The 22,157-nt window shown below is 52.2% G+C and overlaps 8 protein-coding genes across 8 annotated transcripts; 5 read left to right on the top strand and 3 right to left on the bottom strand.

Moving 5' to 3' along the window:
- Positions 1-694: 694 nt before the first annotated feature.
- On the top strand, positions 695-1,450 carry C8A04DRAFT_30666 (S-adenosyl-L-methionine-dependent methyltransferase; the record flags this gene model as incomplete). The annotated part of the gene is made up of 1 exon (XM_062781470.1): positions 695-1,450. The coding sequence occupies one exon, from the start codon at positions 695-697 to the stop codon at positions 1,448-1,450; it is 756 nt and encodes a 251-aa protein (XP_062635193.1).
- A 469-nt stretch (positions 1,451-1,919) lies between these two features.
- Positions 1,920-2,315, bottom strand: C8A04DRAFT_38848 (carbohydrate-binding module family 18 protein; the record flags this gene model as incomplete). Its single annotated transcript, XM_062784366.1, has 1 exon — positions 1,920-2,315. One exon carries the CDS (start codon positions 2,313-2,315, stop codon positions 1,920-1,922), a length of 396 nt encoding a protein of 131 aa, XP_062635192.1.
- Positions 2,316-4,524: 2,209 nt separating this feature from the next.
- C8A04DRAFT_30664 (uncharacterized protein) lies at positions 4,525-6,224 on the top strand (the record flags this gene model as incomplete). Its single annotated transcript, XM_062781469.1, has 4 exons — positions 4,525-4,626; positions 4,753-5,008; positions 5,074-5,321; positions 5,343-6,224. The coding sequence occupies 4 exons, from the start codon at positions 4,525-4,527 to the stop codon at positions 6,222-6,224; spliced, it is 1,488 nt and encodes a 495-aa protein (XP_062635191.1).
- A 912-nt stretch (positions 6,225-7,136) lies between these two features.
- On the bottom strand, positions 7,137-8,990 carry C8A04DRAFT_30663 (LysM domain-protein; the record flags this gene model as incomplete). Its single annotated transcript, XM_062781468.1, has 5 exons — positions 7,137-7,168; positions 7,229-8,394; positions 8,450-8,507; positions 8,578-8,732; positions 8,815-8,990. 5 exons carry the CDS (start codon positions 8,988-8,990, stop codon positions 7,137-7,139), a joined length of 1,587 nt encoding a protein of 528 aa, XP_062635190.1.
- A 1,249-nt stretch (positions 8,991-10,239) lies between these two features.
- C8A04DRAFT_30662 (symbiotic chitinase) lies at positions 10,240-14,870 on the top strand (the record flags this gene model as incomplete). The annotated part of the gene is made up of 10 exons (XM_062781467.1): positions 10,240-10,257; positions 10,321-10,393; positions 10,550-10,636; positions 10,700-10,768; positions 10,845-11,344; positions 11,413-11,665; positions 12,100-12,309; positions 12,382-13,441; positions 13,937-14,447; positions 14,535-14,870. The coding sequence occupies 10 exons, from the start codon at positions 10,240-10,242 to the stop codon at positions 14,868-14,870; spliced, it is 3,117 nt and encodes a 1,038-aa protein (XP_062635189.1).
- Positions 14,871-15,457: 587 nt separating this feature from the next.
- On the top strand, positions 15,458-16,627 carry C8A04DRAFT_30661 (uncharacterized protein; the record flags this gene model as incomplete). Its single annotated transcript, XM_062781466.1, has 1 exon — positions 15,458-16,627. The coding sequence occupies one exon, from the start codon at positions 15,458-15,460 to the stop codon at positions 16,625-16,627; it is 1,170 nt and encodes a 389-aa protein (XP_062635188.1).
- Positions 16,628-17,425: 798 nt separating this feature from the next.
- On the top strand, positions 17,426-18,859 carry C8A04DRAFT_30660 (uncharacterized protein; the record flags this gene model as incomplete). Its single annotated transcript, XM_062781465.1, has 3 exons — positions 17,426-17,527; positions 17,618-18,509; positions 18,588-18,859. The coding sequence occupies 3 exons, from the start codon at positions 17,426-17,428 to the stop codon at positions 18,857-18,859; spliced, it is 1,266 nt and encodes a 421-aa protein (XP_062635187.1).
- Positions 18,860-20,209: 1,350 nt separating this feature from the next.
- On the bottom strand, positions 20,210-21,447 carry C8A04DRAFT_38847 (putative sarcosine oxidase; the record flags this gene model as incomplete). Its single annotated transcript, XM_062784365.1, has 4 exons — positions 20,210-20,243; positions 20,279-20,488; positions 20,618-20,804; positions 20,910-21,447. The coding sequence occupies 4 exons, from the start codon at positions 21,445-21,447 to the stop codon at positions 20,210-20,212; spliced, it is 969 nt and encodes a 322-aa protein (XP_062635186.1).
- Positions 21,448-22,157: the final 710 nt, after the last annotated feature.

Genomic DNA, 22,157 nt, shown 5'->3' with positions numbered 1-22,157 from the left:
GGGGAAACTGATCCACTCGCTTATATGATCCACTCGCTTATAATATACGTTATCGGAAGGTTTTGCGGCATTTGGAGACGAATAGGGCGAATGACGATGTCTGGATTTGAGGGGGTTGAGAGAATGGGTGAGCTGGATGGACGACTGGAATAATACGGTTTCCATTACTCGGCCATTCCTGAATTTCTGCCCGATAGTTGTAGCATAGCGTTTTGAATTGGAATGGGAGTTTCAACATTGTTTTGGAATGGTAATCACATATTTTACGTGGAATCTTAGAATTGTGAGTCTGAAAGTTGTAAATTAATCTTGAACTCACTCTCAACATCTTAAGAGTAATCAAATAATTAAATATTGACATGAGAACAGGCGAGAAAAGTTCAAGACAACACAATAATGATTTATTCTGAAAACCCATTACCCACATGCTGAGTGTCACGGTTTCACCAAACTCGAAGTAACTCGACGAGGGTATTCCGATTCAATAATAAGCGTTTATTTCACCTTCCTGATGCGGAAATGCCCTACTTCTCCCTCGCTTTTCTAATCCGAGATAGGCATGCGGGGTCAGCTGGCCGATGTTATCATTTGACGACGGGACCAGGCACTCGAACCGTCCTGGTATGCTTTCAACAAGGGCCCCACGAACGAAACTAATCACATATCCGAGGAACTTTAACCCCCAAAGCTGATAATGACCGACCTCAAAACCCGCCTCCAAGCCTCCTACGACGCCATCGCGCCCGCCTACAACGCCTGGGCCATCAGCAACAGCGCTCTCCGCCTGCGCTTCCTAAACCGCCTCCTCGAACTCCTCCCACCCCCTTCCCAAAACTCAACCTCAACCACAACCTCCAACGCAGAACCCAACAACAATGCCCCCACCCCAACCGTCCTCCACGCCCTCGAACTAGGCTGCGGCGCCGGCATACCCATAACCCAATCCCTCCTCCAACACCAACCCCACACCTTCCACATCACCGCCAACGACCTCTCCATGGCACAAATCGCTTTAGCCCAAGAAGCGGTCGGCATCAACGGCGAGATCACAGCATCCGCCGCCGGCCGCACTGGCGACATCTGTAGCGAAGTAACCTGGATCCAAGGGGACATGATGCAACTGCAATACCCCGACCAATCCTTCGACGTGATCATCGCTCTGTACAGCGTCATTCACCTGCCGCGGACGGAGCAGGATGTGTTGTTGGAGAGGATTGCGCGGTGGTTGAGGCCCGGGGGGTTGGTGTTGGTGAATTTTGGGGCGGAGAGTGTGGAGGAGGATGTGATGGAGGATTGGATGGGGCAGTGGATGTTTTCGAGTGGGTGGGGGGCGGAAGTGGCGTTGGAGAAGGTCAAGGGGACGGGGTTGGAGGTGGTATTGGGGGTGGTTGAGAGGGAGGAGGGGGTGGATGCGGAGTTTTTGTGGGTGATTGGGAGGAGGGTGGTTTGATGAAAGTCTGGAGGACTGGTTGAGAGTTATGGAGAGTTTATTTCGGTAAATCACTACCAGCTTGAACAATCGTGATCCTGGTGCAGACAGGGCTCAAGGGGTCATATGAATATTGAACGTGGAAACATTTCATCCTGATTTTCAGCTGCTATGTACGATATCCCCGATCTACTATTTTCTCAGACGGACAAAGCTTTGTACAGTACCATGTGGACAAATTAAGAAAAGAAGCGGCTCAACAACGGGGTCGACGTCTCCTCAGGAGGGTCCGTCGGATCAGCAGCAGCAGTGCAGTTTCCGTAATCAGGCTGGCACCCGTTTTCCGCAGCACAATGATCAGTCGTATCGCCACAGTAGCCCCTGAAACGCGGTTAGCAGGTATCTTCGATAGTATTCATAGCAACACGATACAATTCCATCTCGCAAGGGAAATTAAAGCAAACAGATGAAAGGAAAGGCAAAAAGGTACTCACGCAACAGAACAACAGCTCGTCACCGTCGCATTCCCAGGACAAACATACCCCTGCGTCCCATCTCCAGTCGTCCCACACGTCCCATCAGGCGACACCGTCTCGCCCGGCACAGGGGCATAGCACGCCTCAGTGGTGTTGGAGTAATCCGGCTGGCAGTTCTCTGTCGTCAAGCAGAACGAGTCGGTGGCGCCGCAGAAGCCGAACTGAGAGCAGCAGGCTAGTTCGCTGGGGCAGGTGTAGCCTCCGTTTTCGGGCCCGCAAGTGTTGTCAGGCGAGACGTCGCGGTGCACGAGGCCCAGGAAGGGCGTGAGGTTGGCGGCGCCGCGGGGGTGGATGGTTCCGGCGAGGGCGCCGAGGGGGAGGAGGGCGAGGATGGGGAGTGTGGAGAGCATTGTGAGGGTGATTAGGTACTGTTATTTTCTTTCTCTTCTTTCTTCGTAACAATGGGGAATTTCCGGGTGGCTTGGGGACAGAAAAAGAACGGCCGAACCCAAGATCTGGGAATGAGCTGGCTTTTTAACTCTCCTTTCCGTATCTGCGATTATCAGCTTGGAACTTATCAATCTCGTTGCGGAGGTTATATTGCCGGGAGGACATCCGCGTTAATATCGCCACCCACGCGGAACCAAAGAACCTCTTGCAGGAAGCTTCAATATCGCGGAACCAGCATATGAATATGTGCGCGACCAAAATTTATCCGCATCCCTGGGTTGAGATCGGCTTGTTTCTCCAAATACAATTGCGGCTCGACAAGGCGTTGCCTTCCCGAACTGCGGGTAATTTAATGCCCAGCCCAGCTCTATTACATTACACCTATCGGCCTGGGATATACGTCGCACTGATCATCTCTTGTGCATATTACCCGCAGTTGGTTCCAGGAATGGGAATGTGTAGTTGGAAGGATTCAGCTCGGTCACGGAAATTCGGCGTTGAGACGGGATGTTTAGGCCCGAAGTTTGGAGACACTTTTGGAGAAGTAGGCAAGGTAGGTAATTGGTAGGTGAAGGATGTTGGGGTTAAAGACGACACGGGCAACGGAGGAGCGCAGCATCCCGGGGTCGCCCCTTTCACTCCGACAGGTGACAATGTTTGGGATTTAGAACGACTCAACGGAATTCATGTTGCAGGGAATGCTTTGTGGTGGAATGTGGATTAAATGCCGCCGTGATGCAACGAAAGTAAATCCCTTCGTCCAAGGGGGGCTGTCAAACAAAGAGCTCAGTGATTCACAAAATATATGTGCTTTCATTGTGCTGTTTGAGTTGTGAACGACCTAAAGATGTTGCAATCGTGGATGTTGCTGGCGTCATTCGCAGATATTTAGACGAGATTGATGGGCTCAATGGATACCTGTAGGTAAGATATTTTGTAGAACGGTAACTATGTATAACTATCGCAAGCAGCTCACTAATTAGCCGGGCAAATAAATTCAGCATTCATCAACCACAAATCCACTTCACCAATTGAATTCGTATAAGAACTGTGCGCTTCCTCCTGGGATCCTTGCAAGCCAACATCATTAGAGCCATCAACACGGTTCTCTACCCGACAGGATGATCTTGACCGGCGGCTTGTTTGAGCGCAGTGCATCAGCACAATCAATGCCTTCAACCACTCCAGCTGTCGGCGTAGATACTTGTATTTAACTAGATTGGGGTCTCATAATGGGCTACCTTGACTACTCGGAGTGACAGGGTGCGAATCGATTGTAAGTAATGGCGTGAGGGAACAAATACGGTGCACCTTTAGTGCTACAAATGTGCAATGGATTTGCGATTTTTAAGTCCGTACGCAAGGCGATGTGGTTACCACAACTCCTGTTATATATATCGGTAAAACACCAGGGCAAAAGCGAAACACGTATCACACATTAAAATAGGTATCAAAGTACCTACTAGCCTACGATGCAATGTATAGGTTGGCCATCTAACGATGTATGGTGTGAGGTGTAGGCGGGCCATCAGAAACCATCCAACTGTGGCGATCGAGTTGCAAGGCGCCCATATGAGGTGTAAAGTGTAGGGGGGCTGGTGCGATAATTAGCAGTCTAAAGGCCTAAGTCACATTAGGCCATAGTTTGACGGCTGTGTAGCAGTTCGTACAGTTCGATAGCCGACCTATGACTTACACTAGCAGCCTTCCTAGATCTTATATCGTTGGTCAGTATATCTGGGGTTTGGCGCTGGTGTTTCCCGACTTACATGAGTGTAGGTTTGGTATTTGTATCGACTTACGCACGGACGTAGCAATCACAAATCCATTGCACATTTGTGGCACTCAGGGTGTATGGTAAACAAAGGAACTGAACATTGACGGTGTACCCACATGTAAATCAACGACCTGAAGTACAAAGCGACCTTCGTTTGACGGCTATATAATCAATGGTTCTCCCCGTAGTTCCTGGCTACCTGACCAAAACAGTGCAGTCAACCAACTTCGCATCGGCATCTTCTTGACTGCAGCGCCTCATCTCAAAGCCTGCACAACTATAAACCGACACTTATGAGTTAGGTAGGCACTGACCAACCGACACTTATGAATTAATTAGGCACTGGTACGTCCACATAGCATTTTAGTCACCCACGAGTGCAACAGATCACGATGGAGTACACTCCAGGTATACTGAAACTCCCGACCGAGATGATCTTAAAGGTCTGCGCCGACATTTCCCCTCGATGCACAGAAACCCCCGAAATTGATCGGGTATGCACCGGATGTTACGCCGGTCGATCTGACTGCCTGCAGTGGGACGGTGGCCAAGCCGACTTGTCGCGCTTCTCCCGGACTTGCAAAGCATTGAGCGCCATGCTCCAACCGCTGGTATTCTAGTCCTTCCAAGCCGATTCTTGTGGTGATGGTAGCGATGACAACAGCAAGCCCGACATTGCCAACAACAACTACCTTCAGCGTGTCGTCCAGCTCACTCGCAGCCTCATCGCCCGGCCGGATCTCGCTGGCTGTCTCCGTTCACTCTCGTTCTGCGTCGAGTGGTGCCCCGATATTCTTACACTTGACGATAGGCAGTTCGTGGAGGATATGGTTGTCGGCCTCGGCCTTCCCGCGCTCCCCCATTCCCGGAACAGCGGTCTTGGCCCCTCGTGATGGAAATGGGAAGCAACTACCGCCGGAGATACCCATTGGTCTCTCCAGAACTGGCGCTTATCCACGCGCCCGCCGTCCAATATCTGAAGTTCCCGTGCGGGAAAGATTGGGAATTGACGGTCCTCCCCGCTCTAGCCTTGCAACAGCGGGAAAATCAGGCCAACAACACCAAGAGCAACAGCGCCGGTGCCAAGCACACCGATATTACCGTCTCATTCTTGCATCTGCACACCATCAACATTGCCCAAGCAACCAAGCCTAGTTTCGACATCTACTCCAAGATCACCCCTACCACCGTGCCCATCGACCTGATCTAGAGCGCGCCCAACCTGCGCGCTCTCAGCCTACCTTCCGACCCGGGCCAGCTCCTACCCCGGCGCGATAACCCCCGAAAACGCAAGAAGGGACCGGTTCCCCAGCGCCTCCCTCAACTCCCCCACGTCCACCGCATCAATTTCCAAAACAAGAGCACCCTCCGCCTGCAAGCCCTGGGCCGCCTGGTGGCCGCCACGCCTCGGCTTGAGGCCCTCGCGTTGCAATGGCCTCCTCACTGGTCCTTGTACCCCAACGGCATCGACACGAGGCACAAGAGGACCATCGACCTGTGGAAATGCCTGGGGAAGGTGCGGCACACGCTGCGGGAGTTGCGGTTGGAGGTAAAATGGAATTGCATTGAGCCCCTTTTTACAGCGCACAATGACGACGGGGTGGAGCTTTTGGTGGACGGGCAGCCGAGCCGGGCCATTCGAGGCCGAGAGTCAATGCGGGATTTTGAATCGCTGGAGCACGTGTCGTTGGACGCGTCGGTGGTGAACGCGTTATTGGACGTGTGGAGCACGCGGAGAGCACATTGGCAGCGGGAGGAAGGCGAGTTGATGACAATGTTTTTCATGGAGCTCTTCCCACCGACTGTTCGGACAATTACGTTGTGGGGGAATGCGCGCGACGCGATTGTATTCATGATGTGTTTTAGACAATTCGCGTGTGAGGTCGGGCGCGGGGGCACGTACCTGAACTTGGAGAGTGTGTCGATCGCACCGTATCAGTCAGGGACGGCGCATTACGGCGCTATTATGCCTGAGGACTGGCCAGAACAGGTTGACAGGTATGTGAAGCAGGAGTTTGCGAGAGTGGGAGTGGACTTTCATGTCGATTATAAGCGTATTGCCTGGCAGTATGACGATATTGATGACCTTTGAGCATCGGTCGGGAAGGGAGTGGCATCTGATTCGTGAAGGTATTAGATGTAATGATACGTAGAAGGGACGTGCGGGATGACGGCGGTCACCACTTGATTAGACCCTTACTTAGCTAGCAATAGCAATTATTTGGCCGCCCATAGTTCTGAAGTGCATGAGTGACCCGGGGCGCAACTCTTGGTTTAACTGGGCAATTCAAACCACGGTCCTTCTTTGAGGTGTTACATAGTGGTCAATTACGCCCAACCTCGTGACAGGAGTGTTGTGTGTTAACCCCAGGCCCAGAGGACCGTTCTGCGATGCAATCATGCGTATGTACAGTCGACATTGGGTGGTAAACGCTACACACACAGTACCTTCCTACCTATCTACCTAAGGTGTACACGTTGCCGGCCTCGCAGTTGTTTGCTTGCAGCTCTTTGGCTCTGGTGATCGTTGGATCACTCAAAACTCTAAGAAAGCTAAGGTTAACAAATCGCCTTGGTTTAACTACACACTGGCGAAGTAACTAAGCCTTATTGTCCTCCTACCTCCTTGGATTACCCACCCGGTCTGCCCGGCTTGTGCGCCCTGCTTTCTCTGCCTGGACCGCCGGTGGGCGCCTGGGGTACCAACGATAAAAGATATGAAAGATGTGGGAGAGGTGGAAATCAGTGGGGAATATAGCGGCATAGGGTTATATATTATCGGGACGCGGTCGTGCCATAATATGGTCTTGAACAGCCCTCGCCGCTCACCACGACGTGCCACATCTAGGGGCTGGTCATCGCCCCAGGTCGCGTCTACCCCGGCGGCGCCACTCATGCCGCCGTGGGCCAGGTGGTGGTGGTGGTTTCTGGCGTCGCACCCGTTGTTCCCGGCGGTTATGTCGTTTGCGGTGGAGCCACCGTCAGCCAGTCTGTAATTAATTGTTTAGCACGAACTGCTGTCTTCCCGGGTTTGTGCTGTTAGGGTTAGGGTTAGGATTCAGGGGTAACGAGTTGACAAGAAACGACCCCACGTACCGTCCTTGTCCTTCAGATTGACAATGCAGTAACTGTACGCCGCCGAGAGAACACACTTCTCCTCTGTCAAACTTGGGTTCCACCGCCTCAGTTGCGCCACCGTGACGTCGCCCATGTTGGCCCACGTCACACACGTGTTTGCATCGGGGTTCTGCGCCGTGACAGCCTCCGGCCAGCCATTCTCGTAGCTATCACATCCGTCAACGGTCCCTTCCGCGCGGGGGTTGAGCGCAGGCATGTCTAATACCGGCGGCGGAGCCTCGGTTTCGTTGGCAGGTGGCGGCCGGGTGAAGGTGGTGGACGGCACTGACACGGGGTAGTCTGGGTAGGTCTGGATGTTGCCGACGGGTTTGACGCAGTAGGCGGAGCCGAGCCAGAGGTTGTTGCAGTGGGCTTTGTCGACCTGGGGGTTGAGGAAGTAGAAGTCGGCCAGGGCGATGGAGAAGGCGATGGAGATGGACGCGCACGAGTCGTCTGGTTGGACCGTATACCATTGGCCGCAGTGTGTGTTTGATCCTCCCTGAGTGTTAGTGGGGATGGGGGCTTCTGTGGTTGTGGCATTGCCGTCGGGCACGTCGATGGTCCCGCCCGGCGAGCTGACGCATATGAACCGGCCGCGCCATCGGTCGAGATTACCACAGCCCGCGCTGATGATGGGGTTCCAGGCTAAGAGCTGGCTGATGGTAATGTTCTGTGCCGTTATAATGGACCTGCAGGTGTCGTCCGGGCTAAGCTCTTGGATCTTGCAGGCGGGTGGGAGGCAGAGTGAGGTATTAACAGGAAGCATCATGGTACAACCCAGGTCCAGCCCGTTCAGGCTAATCAGGGCTTCGGTGGCAACGCCCTGTGCCTCAGCGATGGTATTACATGAGTCCTCCTTTTGGATGACATATGTTCGGTTGGTGGCACAGGTAGGTCTTGATGGAGGTACCGTAGTGGAGTTGAGCGCGTAGCTTGTGGGTGTCGCGTAGCTGTATGTCTTGGCCGCACAGCTTGACGTGGTGAAGGCAAAGGCGGATGCTGCTTCTTTGTCATAGCCGAAGGGAGACGCAAGCTGCTTCGCCTGAATTCCTATCTGACACTCAGAGCAATTTTGAGCCGCCGTGTACGGCTCAGTTTGGTTTCTCCACGCTGCGACAACGATGTCACAATATTCGCCAGTGGCTCTGTGGTTGCGTCAGCGCCCATCAAAAGCGTATGGTTCTTAAAAGGAAAACTCACGAGTCCCTAAGGCACGACAGGCTAGACGCATAAAGATAACGATCAACGAGGAATGTAGCTATGGTCTAAAGTTAGAACAAACACGATTGGAAGTTTTATCGCACGATAAACCTATTAGCTCAACATACCTGGGTACGCCACACCGCCTGGAGCCATCACGTCTTTACTACCTGTGCACCCTTTGGCAATGGCAGTCCTCAAATGCGCAAGGTCATCTTGGCATTTGCTGGCACAGAGAGCCTTGAGCTCGGTTTCCTTAAGGAGGTCGAAGCTGGCCGCTTCACTGAAAAGATATCGGGCAAACAGACCTGATTAGCAATGAAGTCCTAGGGAAAAGTTGGATTTGTGGTCTTGTCCCTACTCACATGCCAGCAAACGGGGCAAGCCAACCAGGGCATGAAGTAACCGTGGTGTTGACCGCAGTAAAACACTTGCTGCTTAGACCCAGAAGCTCATAAGGGAAGACGTAGTCTTTGAACTGTTGAGCGGTTGTTTTATGGAAGCCAAACAGCAGCGCTGTCAGAGCCGTGGATGCGAACATGGTGGAGTTGCCGTCATCAACAGTCAGGCCAGGAGACTCAAGGTGGTGCGGTGACCAGCGAGTGCTCCTTCAACCCTTAATAGCTACCCCCCTAGGCTCGGGAGGTACCGAAGTAGAATGGCGAGTCAGTCAGATTCTTACTTACTTTCTGGCTGACAATGGGAGTAAAACTCCAAGCGGTCTTACTTTGCCACTGTTGCACCCTACATGGTTTCGCGCTGCTATTACAGCTTTGGTGATACCCTTCACATAGCACTACCACGTTTGGGCTCCAGACAAAGCCGGCCAATACCTATGGGCACTGTCAATACGATGCACCCTTCGTGCTACAAATTACAACTGTTCCATCATTTCAGGAAACCTAGGTTTAAAAAGGTGTCGCGGAAGGTCCGTGTCAGCCAGGCGAGTCCGTAAAACACGAGCACCAAACTACAACGTCATACATGAAACTCGATACTAAACAGGTTTTTTCTGGGTTTCACTATACCCTCGTACGGCTGATCACCCAGGACACGATAGGAAGGTAATACTAGATCAGCTAGACTTCTAACCGACACCGTAGCACCCAGTCACGGCTCGGTCGACATGTGTACGAGTGACGGTGGCAGCTGAAGCCCCGTGTAGCGTTCCCACTTATCAAGTGCCTTGGCTCCGTCCGATAATTATATTTAGGTACCTGCGAGTCACAGTCCGTGGCGTGTCTCAGGGCTATGGCGTGACAAACTGCAGGTACACTACACGAGCCATGTACCGCTGGATTTATCGATATTCTTCATCCTGCAACTAGTAGGCATCCCTGTTAATTACACGTTTGGCCTTAACGGTAAAGAAGACATGAATTCGTCGACAAAATCTAAGCCGTCCGCGGGGTGGCGGTAAGTACCTACCTCTTCATATCGAATTCCGATTCTCCTCAATCATTCCTTCCCCGTGGACCGGACGTGACTTCCTCAAGACACAGAGGGAAGGTCCGAACTTCACAGGCTCCGGCATAATGAAGTTCTCCCCGTTCGTGCTTGCCGTGCTGTTGGGCAATGCTTTAGCAGAGCGAACCCAGCACCAACGTCATATCGCCAATACGAGGTTTTCCGTTCTGGAACGCCGGGCTCGGGATTACGAACAGTCCATTGCCTTGCATCGACGGGACGACTTCACCTGCGGACCCGGAAGTCTGTCTCTCCAGCTTTGTCGTTCCTCCGCTTCTCAACGCTAGCACATAGCTAATGGTGCGTGATAGAACCTTGCGGAAATGGTGCTTGCTGTGGTAGTAAGTCTTGCTTTGGTCTTTGCTTCGGCGATGCGCAGACAGATACTGACTACACTGCACCAGAGGACGGGTGGTGCGGATATGGACCGAAATACTGCGGCGCTGGATGCATCAGCAACTGCAACGCCCATGCCGAGTGCGGGCAATATGCAGTGCCCGTGAAGAAGACTTGCCCTCTCAATACTTGTTGTTCGGAGTTCGGTTTCTGCGGCACAACAAAGGGCAAGTAACCAACCCTTGGCCCCGTTTGTCCCGCGACCGGTATCGCTAACCTCTCCTTCCTGGTGAGTAGAGTTTTGCACCGGAAAGTGTCAGTCTCACTGTGTAGAGCATCCGAAGCCTCCCGGGGGTGGAGGGACTAGCAACACGCTGTCAAAGGGTGAGTGAAATACCCTCCATGTCAAACTGTAATTAATTAACCCTCTGGCAACTTGGTTTACAGTCATCGGCTACTACGAGGCATGGCACGACGAATCGAAATGTCATCTAACTAGTGCCGACGACCTCCCCGGTATGTCCAGGTTCTTGAGGACGCTTGGTTACCTCATAGACTAAATGGGATGAGGGTACGACTGACTTCGCCCTAGTGGATGGCCTCACCCACCTGAATTACGCGTTCGCATATATCGACCCTAAGTCCTTCAAGATCACAACCATGGATGCTGCGACGCCAGCTCGTACGTTTGAGGACGTAGCCAGCCTGAAGCTCAAAAACCCAAACCTGCAACTGTTTGTGAGTCTCGGTGGCTGGTCGTTTTCCGACAACGACACAGCGACGCAGCCGGTTTTTGGGAACATTGCGCGCAGTTCTACCAACCGCCGACAGTTTGCGGACAACCTTCTTAAATTTCTGAATACTTACGGATACGATGGGGTAGACATCGACTGGGAATACCCCGGAGCTCCCGATCGAGGCGGCAAGCCAGACGATACCAAGAACTACGTCTTGCTGGTTGAGACGCTCCGTAAAAGATTCGATGACTCGGGCCGCAAGCTGGGTATCACCTTTACTGCCCCCTCGTCCTTTTGGTATTTACGCTGGTTTGATCTTCCTGGGATGGTGAAACATGTCGACTGGATCAATATCGTGAGTCCTGTGGTCACTGAATTAAACGTCCACGCTTGACCGCTATCAATAATGACACATTCCCTCAGATGTCATATGATCTACACGGCGTGTGGGATAGCAACAATCCTCTTGGATCTTTTGTCCGAGGCCACACAAATCTCACCGAGATCAATCTTACCGCAGAGCTCTTCTGGCGCGTCAAGATACCGCCTTCAAAGCTTGCCCTCGGCTTTGGCTTCTATGGAAGGGCTTTCACGTTGTCAGACCCGAACTGTACCAAACCCGGTTGTCCCTTCAGCGGCGGCGCTAGGCCGGGTGTGTGCACAGGGACAAGCGGATGTGAGTCTCAGTTCAAGAGTCATACAGTTTACGCTTCTTCCTTTTTCTTTTTTTCTTTCTGATTTTATTTTACTTCCTGCTTTCACCTCTTTTCATTACCTCTTTCTTGCTTCTATTGTGGTTTTTCTTTTTTACTTTATTTTATCTCTTTCCTTTCCTTTCTGATTTTATTTTACTTCTTTCTTTCTCCTCTTTTCTTCTTCTCTTTCTTGCTTCTAGTGTTCTTTCTCTTGTTTACTGTATTTTACCTCTTTCTTTCCCTTTTTTTATTCCTTTATCTGGTTTTTCTTTTCTCCTTCCTTGTTTCTTAGTCTTTTTGTTGCTTTTCCAACTATCGTTACGTTAGATGACAAAAGACAACCGTCCATTACCGCAGCAGATTGGACCCCTATGAGCCGTAGGATAGGTTGCTAACTTGCACCTGCTCCTGGCAGACCTCGCCCACTACGAGATCCAGGATATCATTAGGAAGAACAAGAAAAGAGGTTTGGTGCCTATACACGACAAAAAGGCGGCGGTGAAGTATATGACATGGGACAACGACCAGTGGATCTCGTACGACGATGTCGACACCTTTAAACAGAAGATCAAGTGGGCGGACAGCATCCGGTTTGGGGGGTCGTTGATCTGGGCATCCGACTTGGGTGAGCGTTGTTGTCCACCGTCCGCTTCATTTTGGGTTATGTGCTAATCACAGGAATGCACTCCCTTCATAGACGATTACGAGTTCACAGCCCACAAGGGACTTACCGGAAATACCAAGCTTGGCAGTGCGCTCTCCAAGAATCAGACAGCGACGCCAGTGGTGGCTGAGATCGACTCTAGTTTTGGCAACAACTGCTACAAAGAGGGGAACCAGTTCATACAGTCATGCGAAAGGGGGTTTGTCAAGGTAGGAGCAGACAGAGACGGCATAGACTGTGGTAACATCCATGAGTCCGCCTGCGGCCGCATCATCTGCTGCCCGAAGACGTCGGGTATGACCGACTGCATGTGGCGCGGGTCTGGAGGAGATTGCAACGGGCAATGTCACGAGGGCGAGGTCAAGCTCGCGTCGTCCAGCTGGGGCGGTAAACCTGGCGAGTCAAGCCCGACTGGAAGGTGCAACCGAGGCGACAAGGCGTTTTGTTGCAAAGCCGCTCAATACGCCAGTTTGACCGAGAACTGCCGCTGGACTAATAGCTGCGGCAGCAATTGCAACTCGGACGAGGAGAGCGTTGCCTATGCCTACGACCAGCCTGGGTGGGGGGCAAATGTCTTCTGCAATGGCTTTCACTATTGTTGTAAGAAGGACCGCCCGATCCCCTTACGGAACTGCCATTGGGTCGGCCAAGGAGACTGCGCCGACAACACCTGCGCCAAGTCCGAGGTAACTCTGTGGACTAATTATAGAGGCGACTCTTACTGGGGTTGTGCCTGGTACCGGAAAAAGGCACTCTGCTGCACGCCCAATGCGGACGCCTTAGAGGAGGACGTTTGCGATTACAATCCGTGCGACGACGATCCGGATATGTGCAGCGATGGACTGAGCGACCTATGGGGCGCTTCAAGGACAAAGCCGGTCAGGCGAACATACATCGACGAAGACGGACTCGAATATGAGTACCTGGACAAGGGGGTTGGTGCGACGCCTGGACTGCCGAGGCAAATCAACCTCAAACTGCTCACGCGCATGCTCACCTGGAACTCTCGCCCATATCCAACTGGGGATAAGCGAAACTTCCTTTTCCGCCCGGGGACTGGGCTCGCTACGATGTGGCTTAAGGGCGGCTATGAGTAAGTTTAATTATCACATGTTTGGTTTTCCTTTTCATTCTATCTTTGATTCATTTTTCTTTCCCTTTTCTTATTTTGTTTTATCGCTCCTTTTCTTTTTCTACCTCTCTCATTTTTCTGCTTCCTTTTTTTTTTTTTTGCCTTTTTTCTTCTATTTTCACGTTTTCTTTTCTTTTCCTTTTTTCTTCTATGTTCCCGTTTTCTTTTCTTTTCATTCATTCTTTTATTTTCCTTTCTTCTTTTTCTTTCGTTCTTTTCTTTTCTCCTTTCCCCCGCTTTTTTTCTCTAGTCTTTTTGTGTCATTCACTTGCATTTTTCTTTCCTGGCCCTTATTGTTGATAGTTATTCTTTCCCCCTACTGTTTTCCTTTCAGCTTCTTGTTCTCTTCTACCTTTACTTTTTTGTTTTTTATATCTTAATAAGTCATATATCAACCCTCTGTACTACTCAGTGTAACCTGTACGGACTGTGCTAAGGTTATGAACCACACCCTAGCAAGGCAAGTAGGGTTTGCACCGACCCCGGGCTGGTTTTCACCAAAGCGTCGGACCTGGCCAGAACCGGCTTCCAGACCGAGCATCTGTTCGAGGTCCAACTCCCCAAGAAGCTGCTGGAAACAGCAGTCAGCGGTGTTCTGCCAAAGATCGGACAGGGTGTCACGCCGATTCTGAAAACGGCACGGCTCGCCGAGGACAGCCTCTATGCCGGCTGGAATAAGCTCTATGCGCCCAGCGTCAACCTGAACAAGTTTTACGAGGTCGTCAAAGGCGTGCCGAGCAGCTACGTGGCGCCGGCGAACACTCCCGCCGACCGACTCATGACGGCCATTGGGGATTGGGGCAACATGCAGAACCTGCTCCTTGTCGCCGGTGACGTCAATTGGGTCAAGGGCAAGCTCTTCTCGCTGGAAAACCCCATGGCCACATCAACTTTGCGCAAAGCCGTCAGTGACGCCCTAAAAGGGGACGAGATGGCAGCCAAAAAAATCGAGGTTGTCCTCCAAAGTGTAAGTGGCATGCAGAACCAAGGTGGTCGTTGGAGGACGGGCAACCGGACGGGCAACCAAGTGCTGACCTTGGTGGCAAAACTGCAGGTGTTCTCTGTCTTCAGATATATGAACGACGCGGCGACCGAGGTTGTATGGCGCCACGCCTACTACTCCATCAACAAAGAGATCGAGAACATGGACCAATATATGCCCCAGCTCCACGGTATCAAAGCCATCTGGGATGAATTTTTGCCCGCATACCAAGGCGCTGTGTCCGACAAGGCAGTTGCGTTTATTCGGGATGTATACTACTATATCAACTTTTATGTGTCACCAGACAAGGCTGGGCTGAGCGATCACCTCGGTAAGATGGTTTGGACGGCGGGAAACTATGCCAAAAGGACTGGCGAACTCCATTGGCAGAAAGATTTTTCTGGCTAGCACAGATAATTGTGGGGTTTTAGCAGTTGTTTTGCTTTTGTGTCTTTAATTGTTTTTCTTTTGTATCCTTGTTGTCTTCCTTTGGTACCTCGCGTTCTTTCGTTTTCTACCTATCTTTTCTATCTTCCATTGTTTTTCTTTTCCATCCTTGTTGTCTTTCTTTTGTACCTTTCCTTCTTTCGTTTGGTATCGTTCATTGTTTTTCTTTTCTACTGTCTTTGTCGTTCTATTGTATCTTTCTCTCTTTTTTCTTTTGTACCTATCTTTCTGTTTAGTTTGGCTAGATTCCCATCGCCGAGAATAAGACAACTCAACGGTGAATGGTCGAAGAGAAGCACATCGGGCAATTCAACTGGGGAGTCACTTGGGTAAGACCGGAAAACCTTTCGTGGGAATCCTGTTTCGACTTCCCGGCCCTGTGTAGAACAGTCAACCACAGTAGGTAGTAATTAGTTACACAGTGCACGGACCCGGGTATTCCTCTTTAATTATATCATCCTTTTCTTCCCTCTCCGCACCTCCCTTCCCACGGATGTTTCAACAAACTTTCCTCCCCCAACACGTGCCTCGCCCGCAGCAAGGTCGTCATGTTACACCGCGCCATCCGCCCGAAAATCTCAACCTTCACGACTAGATATCAATATCCAAAGCGCACCTCCCTCCCATACGGTGTTGCGTACCATCATCCAACCCCCTCAATCAAGTTCTCGTCCTCATCCAACAACCTCCCAACCAGCAACCCCAACTCCACCCCCGGCAACAAACCTAACAACGCCGCCCCCCACAACACCCACCAGATCAACCCCCCAATCCCCATGGCCAAATCCCAATTGACCGACGCCGACCGCGCCCGCGTCCAAGCCCGCAATGACGCAATGAGCAAGGCACTGGGTGCCATCGAGCCGTACGACCCCGACCTTGTTCGCGAAGCGCTCCTAGCAGTAGCGCGAGACCACCCAGTCGATGACGCCGTGCGCGAGGCGTACGCGGACGAACTGCTGCGCGGCATGGCTGACTCCGAGCCGTTGGACGAGCTAGAGAGTTCGCTGGCTTGCCCGCTGCTCGCTCCGGGCGCGCCTTGGGGGTTGGCTGTGTATCGGGTTGCGTACGGTGGTGGTGAGGGTACTGATGAGGCGTGGCGGCGGATGGTGGAGTTGATTGGTGAGAGCGTGAGGGAGGACTTGGATATGAGGGGGAGGTTGGATTTGTTGCCGCGCCATCGGCTGGCGGTTGTGGATGACCGGGACCGATTTGACGGTGCTTCGCCTGATCGGGTGCGGGAGCACTTTGTGAAGTGGGCGCGGGACGAGTTCAGGCGAAATCAGAGGGAGGAGCCGGTCACGGAGGATGAGATGGCTAGGTTTTATCACACTGGTCCTTTGGAGGAATTCGTGGGCACGAGGTACAACTTTTGTTTGGTGGTGGACGATATCTGTCTCGAGTCGCTTGAGCACATGTCCGACCCCGTAGTGAAGCTAGTGAGGAAGGACTGGGCACCCTACGAGCCGGAGTTGGAAGAGGATGAGGATTATGGGGACAATCCGGGCTGGGAAGGTGGAGTGAGCAACAACGAGTTTGAGGACGTGGGTTGGATGTATATGAATCTTTCGGATTACGTGGACATTCAGGACAGCTTGGATGACCCGCACGACTGGGAGGACGATTATGTGCGGCCACCGCTTATGCGTTGGCGGGATGATTTTGAGAAGACCGCGCCGGGATTTTGGCGAAGGGGTGGGAAGTCTGATGGCGAATGATGGCGGGTTTGCCATAGAATTAATCACATTTCCTCTCCTGCGGGCTTCACTTTTCTCTACGTACCCTTGCAGTTTGTTTTGCTCTGCGGACGGTATATCGATTTTCGGTGTCCGCCATTTTTAACAACCGTACCGTAGTTCAACGTGCTTCCCACAGAACCACGACCGCGCTGTGAAAGTAAATGCAGGTATCGCATACTTAATACGCAAGTAGGATGTTAGGTTGACCGTTGATATCTTAGAACGAATGTTCTGTTCGCCAATTTAGACCGATCGATAATTACACTAGTTACCATGCTAAAAATGGGATTTTCCTTGAAGTATAAGAGGCCAATATCCCTTCCAAATTAAAACTTGTTCAAAAAATTGAAGATTGAATTGAAGATTGAACTGAAGATTGAGAAGTAATACACATTTTGGCTGACTGGTCGAGTCGAGATACCTTCGATTGAGGAATTATTTGCTCGATGGAATTCAATTCGGTTGCTGCCAAAAATGAATTTAACGCGAGTGTGGTGGGGCGATAACGGTTTTGACTGCATCTAACAGACCTCCGTACCTGGGCAACCAACACCAGCCTGCCAAGTCAAGGAGTGATGTTGGGTCCAAATGGCAAAACTCATGACGGATAAATTTTGACCTAATGTCCGCATTTAACAACTACCTGATTACTTGAAGCAGTAGGCAACAAGCAGAAAGCAACAACCAAGCGACCAACAACGAACAAACAATAATTGGACCGTCAGCAACTAGCACGACTTGGCAACAGGAACATTCTCAGACTGACAACACGCCGTCATGGCCCGTTATCGCAATATAGTCGACCTCCCTGTGGAGCTTATCGAAGCGATCTACTTGCGTATCTGCCCTCGCTGCCCCGATATCCCAGGCATCGACGCAGTATGGCCAGAATGTCGCGCGGGTCGGCCCGGATGCTGGGAATGGCAAAAAGGCCAAGCTGACCTCTCACGTCTCTCACGCACCTGCAAGTCCCTGGCCGCCATCCTTCAGCCACTGGTGTTCGAATCCTATAAGGCCGATGCCGACGGTTGTGATAGCAAGCGTTATGTCCACCGTGTGGTTCAGCTCACACGCAGCCTTCAGGCACGCCCCGACCTCGCCGGCCGCCTTCGCTCACTCTCTTTCTCTTTCTCTCTAATGCCGACCCTGGAGGATCTTGGTCCGGCCGAGAGACAGTATGTGAAAGAGACCATTGCACGCCTTGGCTTCTTCGCTGGCCGGTTCCGTCCTAACTGGGATGACGACCCAGGCTATGATTACAGGAAGGACTTGTGGCAGTACACACTTCTCCCCTTCGAGGTGGCGCTCATACGTGCGCCGGCGATCGAGTATCTCCAACTCCCTGTCGGAGACGATTGGCGCTTGATGCTTCTCCTTTTCCTCATGGCAAGAGGGGCGCGAGTTCGGGATGCCGAGAACATCCCCACGCCCGACGCATCTGGGGACCCCTTAGCAACGTGCTCATTCCCACACCTCCACACCATCACCTTCCCTATTGTTGTGGCCGACGACTTACCTTACCACCCTACAGAGACCGACGTCCCGTGGACCATGCTCCAGGTCGCTCCCAACGTCCGGTCCATCCGCCTTCCTTCAGACCCAGGCGATCTATGGCCCGGGCGTTTCACCCATGCAGAAGTCCCCCCACCGCTCCCGCACCACCGCCGCGTCCACTTACAGCATACTTGCATTGGCGCGCCCGTCGATATTTACAACTTCCTTGAAGCCACGCCCCATCTAGAAGCGTTTGCCTTGCAGTGGGCGCCGGTATTGATCCAGCACAAAAACCGGCAGGACAGGGACGACGTAGAAAACGCGTTGAGCCAACTGTGGGGCATGTTGGAGAGGATAAAAAGTTTCAGTACGGGAACTCAGGCTGGACTTTGACGATGGTGCGCTGCATGTCCCCTCGGGGGAGGACTGGACTGTGGTGATATAGTGGAGGAGGGGGCGGTCGAGGGGCGGATTCCAGGGTTGGAGTCTATGCGTCACTTTGGGCGGTTGGAGCGCGTGTCGGTCAATGAAGATGTGCTGCGGTGGCTGCGCGACGTATGGTGTGACTGGAAGGCACATTGGACTTGGGCGCGGGACGAGAATTACGAGTGGGTTCCGAGGGATAGGTTCTTGGTGGACATGTTCCCGCCAACGATTCGGAGGGTGACATTTTGGCGACTGCGGCGGTATATAACTATACGGGGACGCCCTTCTTGAGTTTGCGCGAGATGTTGCTAAGGGAAGATTTCCGAATTTGGAAAGGGTCTTGATGGCCGCGAGACAAGTGGACGAGAGGTTACAGGCTTTTGAGTCTTGCTTTTTTCATGATGACTTGGCTGGGTGGGACGACTATGAGCTCGAGAAGTTACGGTGTGAGTTTTCTCAAGGGGGTGTTGAGTTTCGGATCACGTGGGAGGTAATTCGCTGGCAGTATGATGATATTTGGTGATGGACGTGCAAGTATTTTCTCTTTGATACTTTCCCATGGCGTTGAACTTATAATTGGCTGGGGAAGATGTGACTGCGTAAAATGAGATCGGTGAACTTGATGCCGACGACAACAAGGGTTTTCGGGAATTGAACCAAACTCACCGTCCTTCAAACCAATCCCTCTGAAAATCAATTTAGAATGTGCGTATTGATTGATTGGGGCAAGATAAAAAAAGCACACCTAACTAACATGTTCTCAAGGAAATAGAACCCAAAAAGCTCACCAGCCGACACTCTTCACCGGCTGAAGAAGGGTGCTTGGTTACGAAAACCTCTGTGGGTTTTTCTCCGGATTGAACTGATAGCTTCTCGATCGGTTGTCGAGGGGTGAGGCAGCCCCTGGGCCGCGCCCCGCCAGCCAACTGCGCTACGCAACCAGTTGTTGGTATTGCTGGGGGGTTTGGTGGAAGGAGGGCCGTGGACCTTGTAGACATACCCGCGGTGGTGGGAGGGAAGGAGCATGATGTGCCCTGTGGAAGAGTCTGTTGTTGAACTCACCCAGGGGCTGACATGACAATTCAGAGCAGGAAGGTGGCTCCCGAGCTGATGTGACACACTTACCGTTTGCAGGGTGATCGCCTTTTGAGTCTCTTCAGTTTTGGGGGGGGTATTAAATAGTCGATTGCCATTGCGCACCTCCGAGTGTCCTGGGGATGAATGTAATAAAGCTAATGGTGTTCCTCAGTAATCGGGTCATCTTGACACGGTTTCGAAGAAGAGATATTGACCATCACAATCTGGAGAGGTTAATATATGGCCGTGCCATTTCCACGAAGTGGTTTATTCAGTGTGGATTTTAACTTCAGTCACATCCTTTACGGACCTACCCTCGAGTTGGTTCAACGTCACCTTGACGCTGACCGCGGAAGCTAATTGCCCATCTCTTTTTAACCAACGCGGAACTCTTGTGATTTTTAGGAATCCTGTCTAGAATCACTAAGACTATCACTTTTTGACTTTGGTGGCCCTCCGTAAAAGAAGGCCCCAGTCGCATGTTCGGAATGCGACAAACGTAAATGTTTTCTCACGAAGAGATAAATTCCTTCCAAACGTTTTCCCCACGACGTGGTACCGCTTTCAGCACCCGCCGTCTTTGGCCAGCCCTTGAAATCTCCGATGGATTTCAAGTCTCTGGTCGGCTCGTACATTTCGCACGCCGCGCCAGTGTTCTCGCGATCCCATGCCCACTTGCGCACCAGGTCTTCGTCGAGAGTATTGAAGATGCGCTTCACGACGTACTCACCAATGTTGGGGAGGAACTTCCAGCTATGGAACGAGCCGGCACTGGCGATCACGAGGTTGGCGCACTTCGGGTGGTAGTCGATAATGAGATCCTGGTTTGGACTGACGGCGTCCCTAGATACCCGTAAGATCAGAATCATCCGCAATTTGTTTTGTGGGGACACACTGGCTGTCCAAGGGCAGGAACCATACCAGCAAGTTCTGTAGCTCTCGATTTGGATTCCCGGCACGTGGCTTCCGTACGTATTCTTGAAGACGTTGGCGACCTCCTGTTTAAGCCCCTCAGGCACGTTCTGGTTCCAGGACGTTTGGGTATCAGCCGGAGGCGGGACTGAGATGTCCCTGCCGAGTCCGTCGTGGCGTGTCATGTTGGTGAAGCTGACCTCGCAGTTGAATTTGAGGAGGCCTTTAAAGGCCGGGATGCTTTCTCCTAACCACGCAAGCAGTAGAACGCGATAAGTCAGTAAAATCTCGCACCTTCGGCTACACGGTCTAGAGAGTAGGATATAGCCTAGTTCAATGTGGCCGTACGAACCGTGGGTATGCCACATCCCTAGGAAGTGAACGGGTGCTTTGCTCAGTTGCTCTTCATATTCCGGTGGGTAAGTAGCTTTGCACTGTATCGCCCCGGCCGCAATCAATCGGCCGTTGACCTGCAACTCGCTGCGCTCCGGTGCCGTATCGGCCAGGAACTTTTCCGTGTAGGCCCCGACGCACAAGATGGTCCGGTCCGCGAGAAACTCCCGGCTTGGGCCGCCCGCTTCAGAAATGACGACGCCAGCACAGTTCCCATCGCTATCTAGGACCAGTTTCTCGGCAGTTGCCTCGATGAACTCCACGCCGGACGCGAGGGTGGCCGTAAAAAAGCTGGCGACAGCCTCGTCCGCCTCACCCCATCCGCTCTGGGGGTTGAAGTAGTTTTCCTTGACGCCTGTCCAATTAGCGTCCTGGAAGATGGGGAACCGGGTCAAGGCCTCCTCCTTGGATAGGATCTCCGAACGGGTCTCGACACTTAGAGAGCGATAATTCTCAAAGGACGCCTGGCCCATGCCAATCTCCTCAGCGAAGAGCATGCCACACTCGTGGTAATGGGGTTTGAAGATGGGGTCTGTGCGCCATGACTCCTGAGCTTCGAGGGCAATCTTCATGTACTGTGGGTCCGGGTAGTCAGCGCGGATTATTTTGTTGAAGTCGCTGGAGGCCGCCCCGCGGTTGGGTCGATCGCCGCGGGTGCGGTCGATGAGGATGACCTTGGCGTTTTGGTATAAGCGCCGGAGGTGGAAGGCCGTGGATAGGCCAAAAACGCCAGAGCCTATGATAACAAAGGTAGCGGGATCCATTTTCAAGTTTCTAAGATGGTATAATGTGGTTTCGGGATGTGGGATGCGGGCCTTAGTGGGGCAGACTGTGACGAACAAGCAGGAGGTTGCCGGTGCATGAATGTGCGATCACATGAGAAGGGGGCTGTGTGCCTGGGCGGTTGGATTGTTGAAAACGAGGCTACTATCCCTATTTGAGGCGTCCGTCGAGTTTGCCTTTTTTTTCTGCCGTCTTGACTCCGAACGCCACTTACATTTTCACCGAAGCCGAATCTTGGCATGCAGGGAGGAAAGAAGTCGGGAGAAAAGAGAAAAGAGAAAAGAGAAAACAACAGCCCCACCTTCATGCAGGCTTGTGATGCAGGAAACCAGCCAATGCCAACCAACGGGCAAACAATCGGTTACTGTCACCCGAAGGTGGTGCCACAATGCTCGGAGACTCCCCAAACCTCCCACGGCCTGGA

Source organism: Dichotomopilus funicola (genome assembly GCF_033296635.1).
Source record: "Dichotomopilus funicola strain CBS 141.50 unplaced genomic scaffold C8A04scaffold_53, whole genome shotgun sequence".
Classification (NCBI taxonomy): Eukaryota; Fungi; Ascomycota; class Sordariomycetes; order Sordariales; family Chaetomiaceae; genus Dichotomopilus; species Dichotomopilus funicola.
Note: the sequence above shows the minus strand (reverse complement) of the source record. Positions and strands in the feature narration are given on the sequence as shown.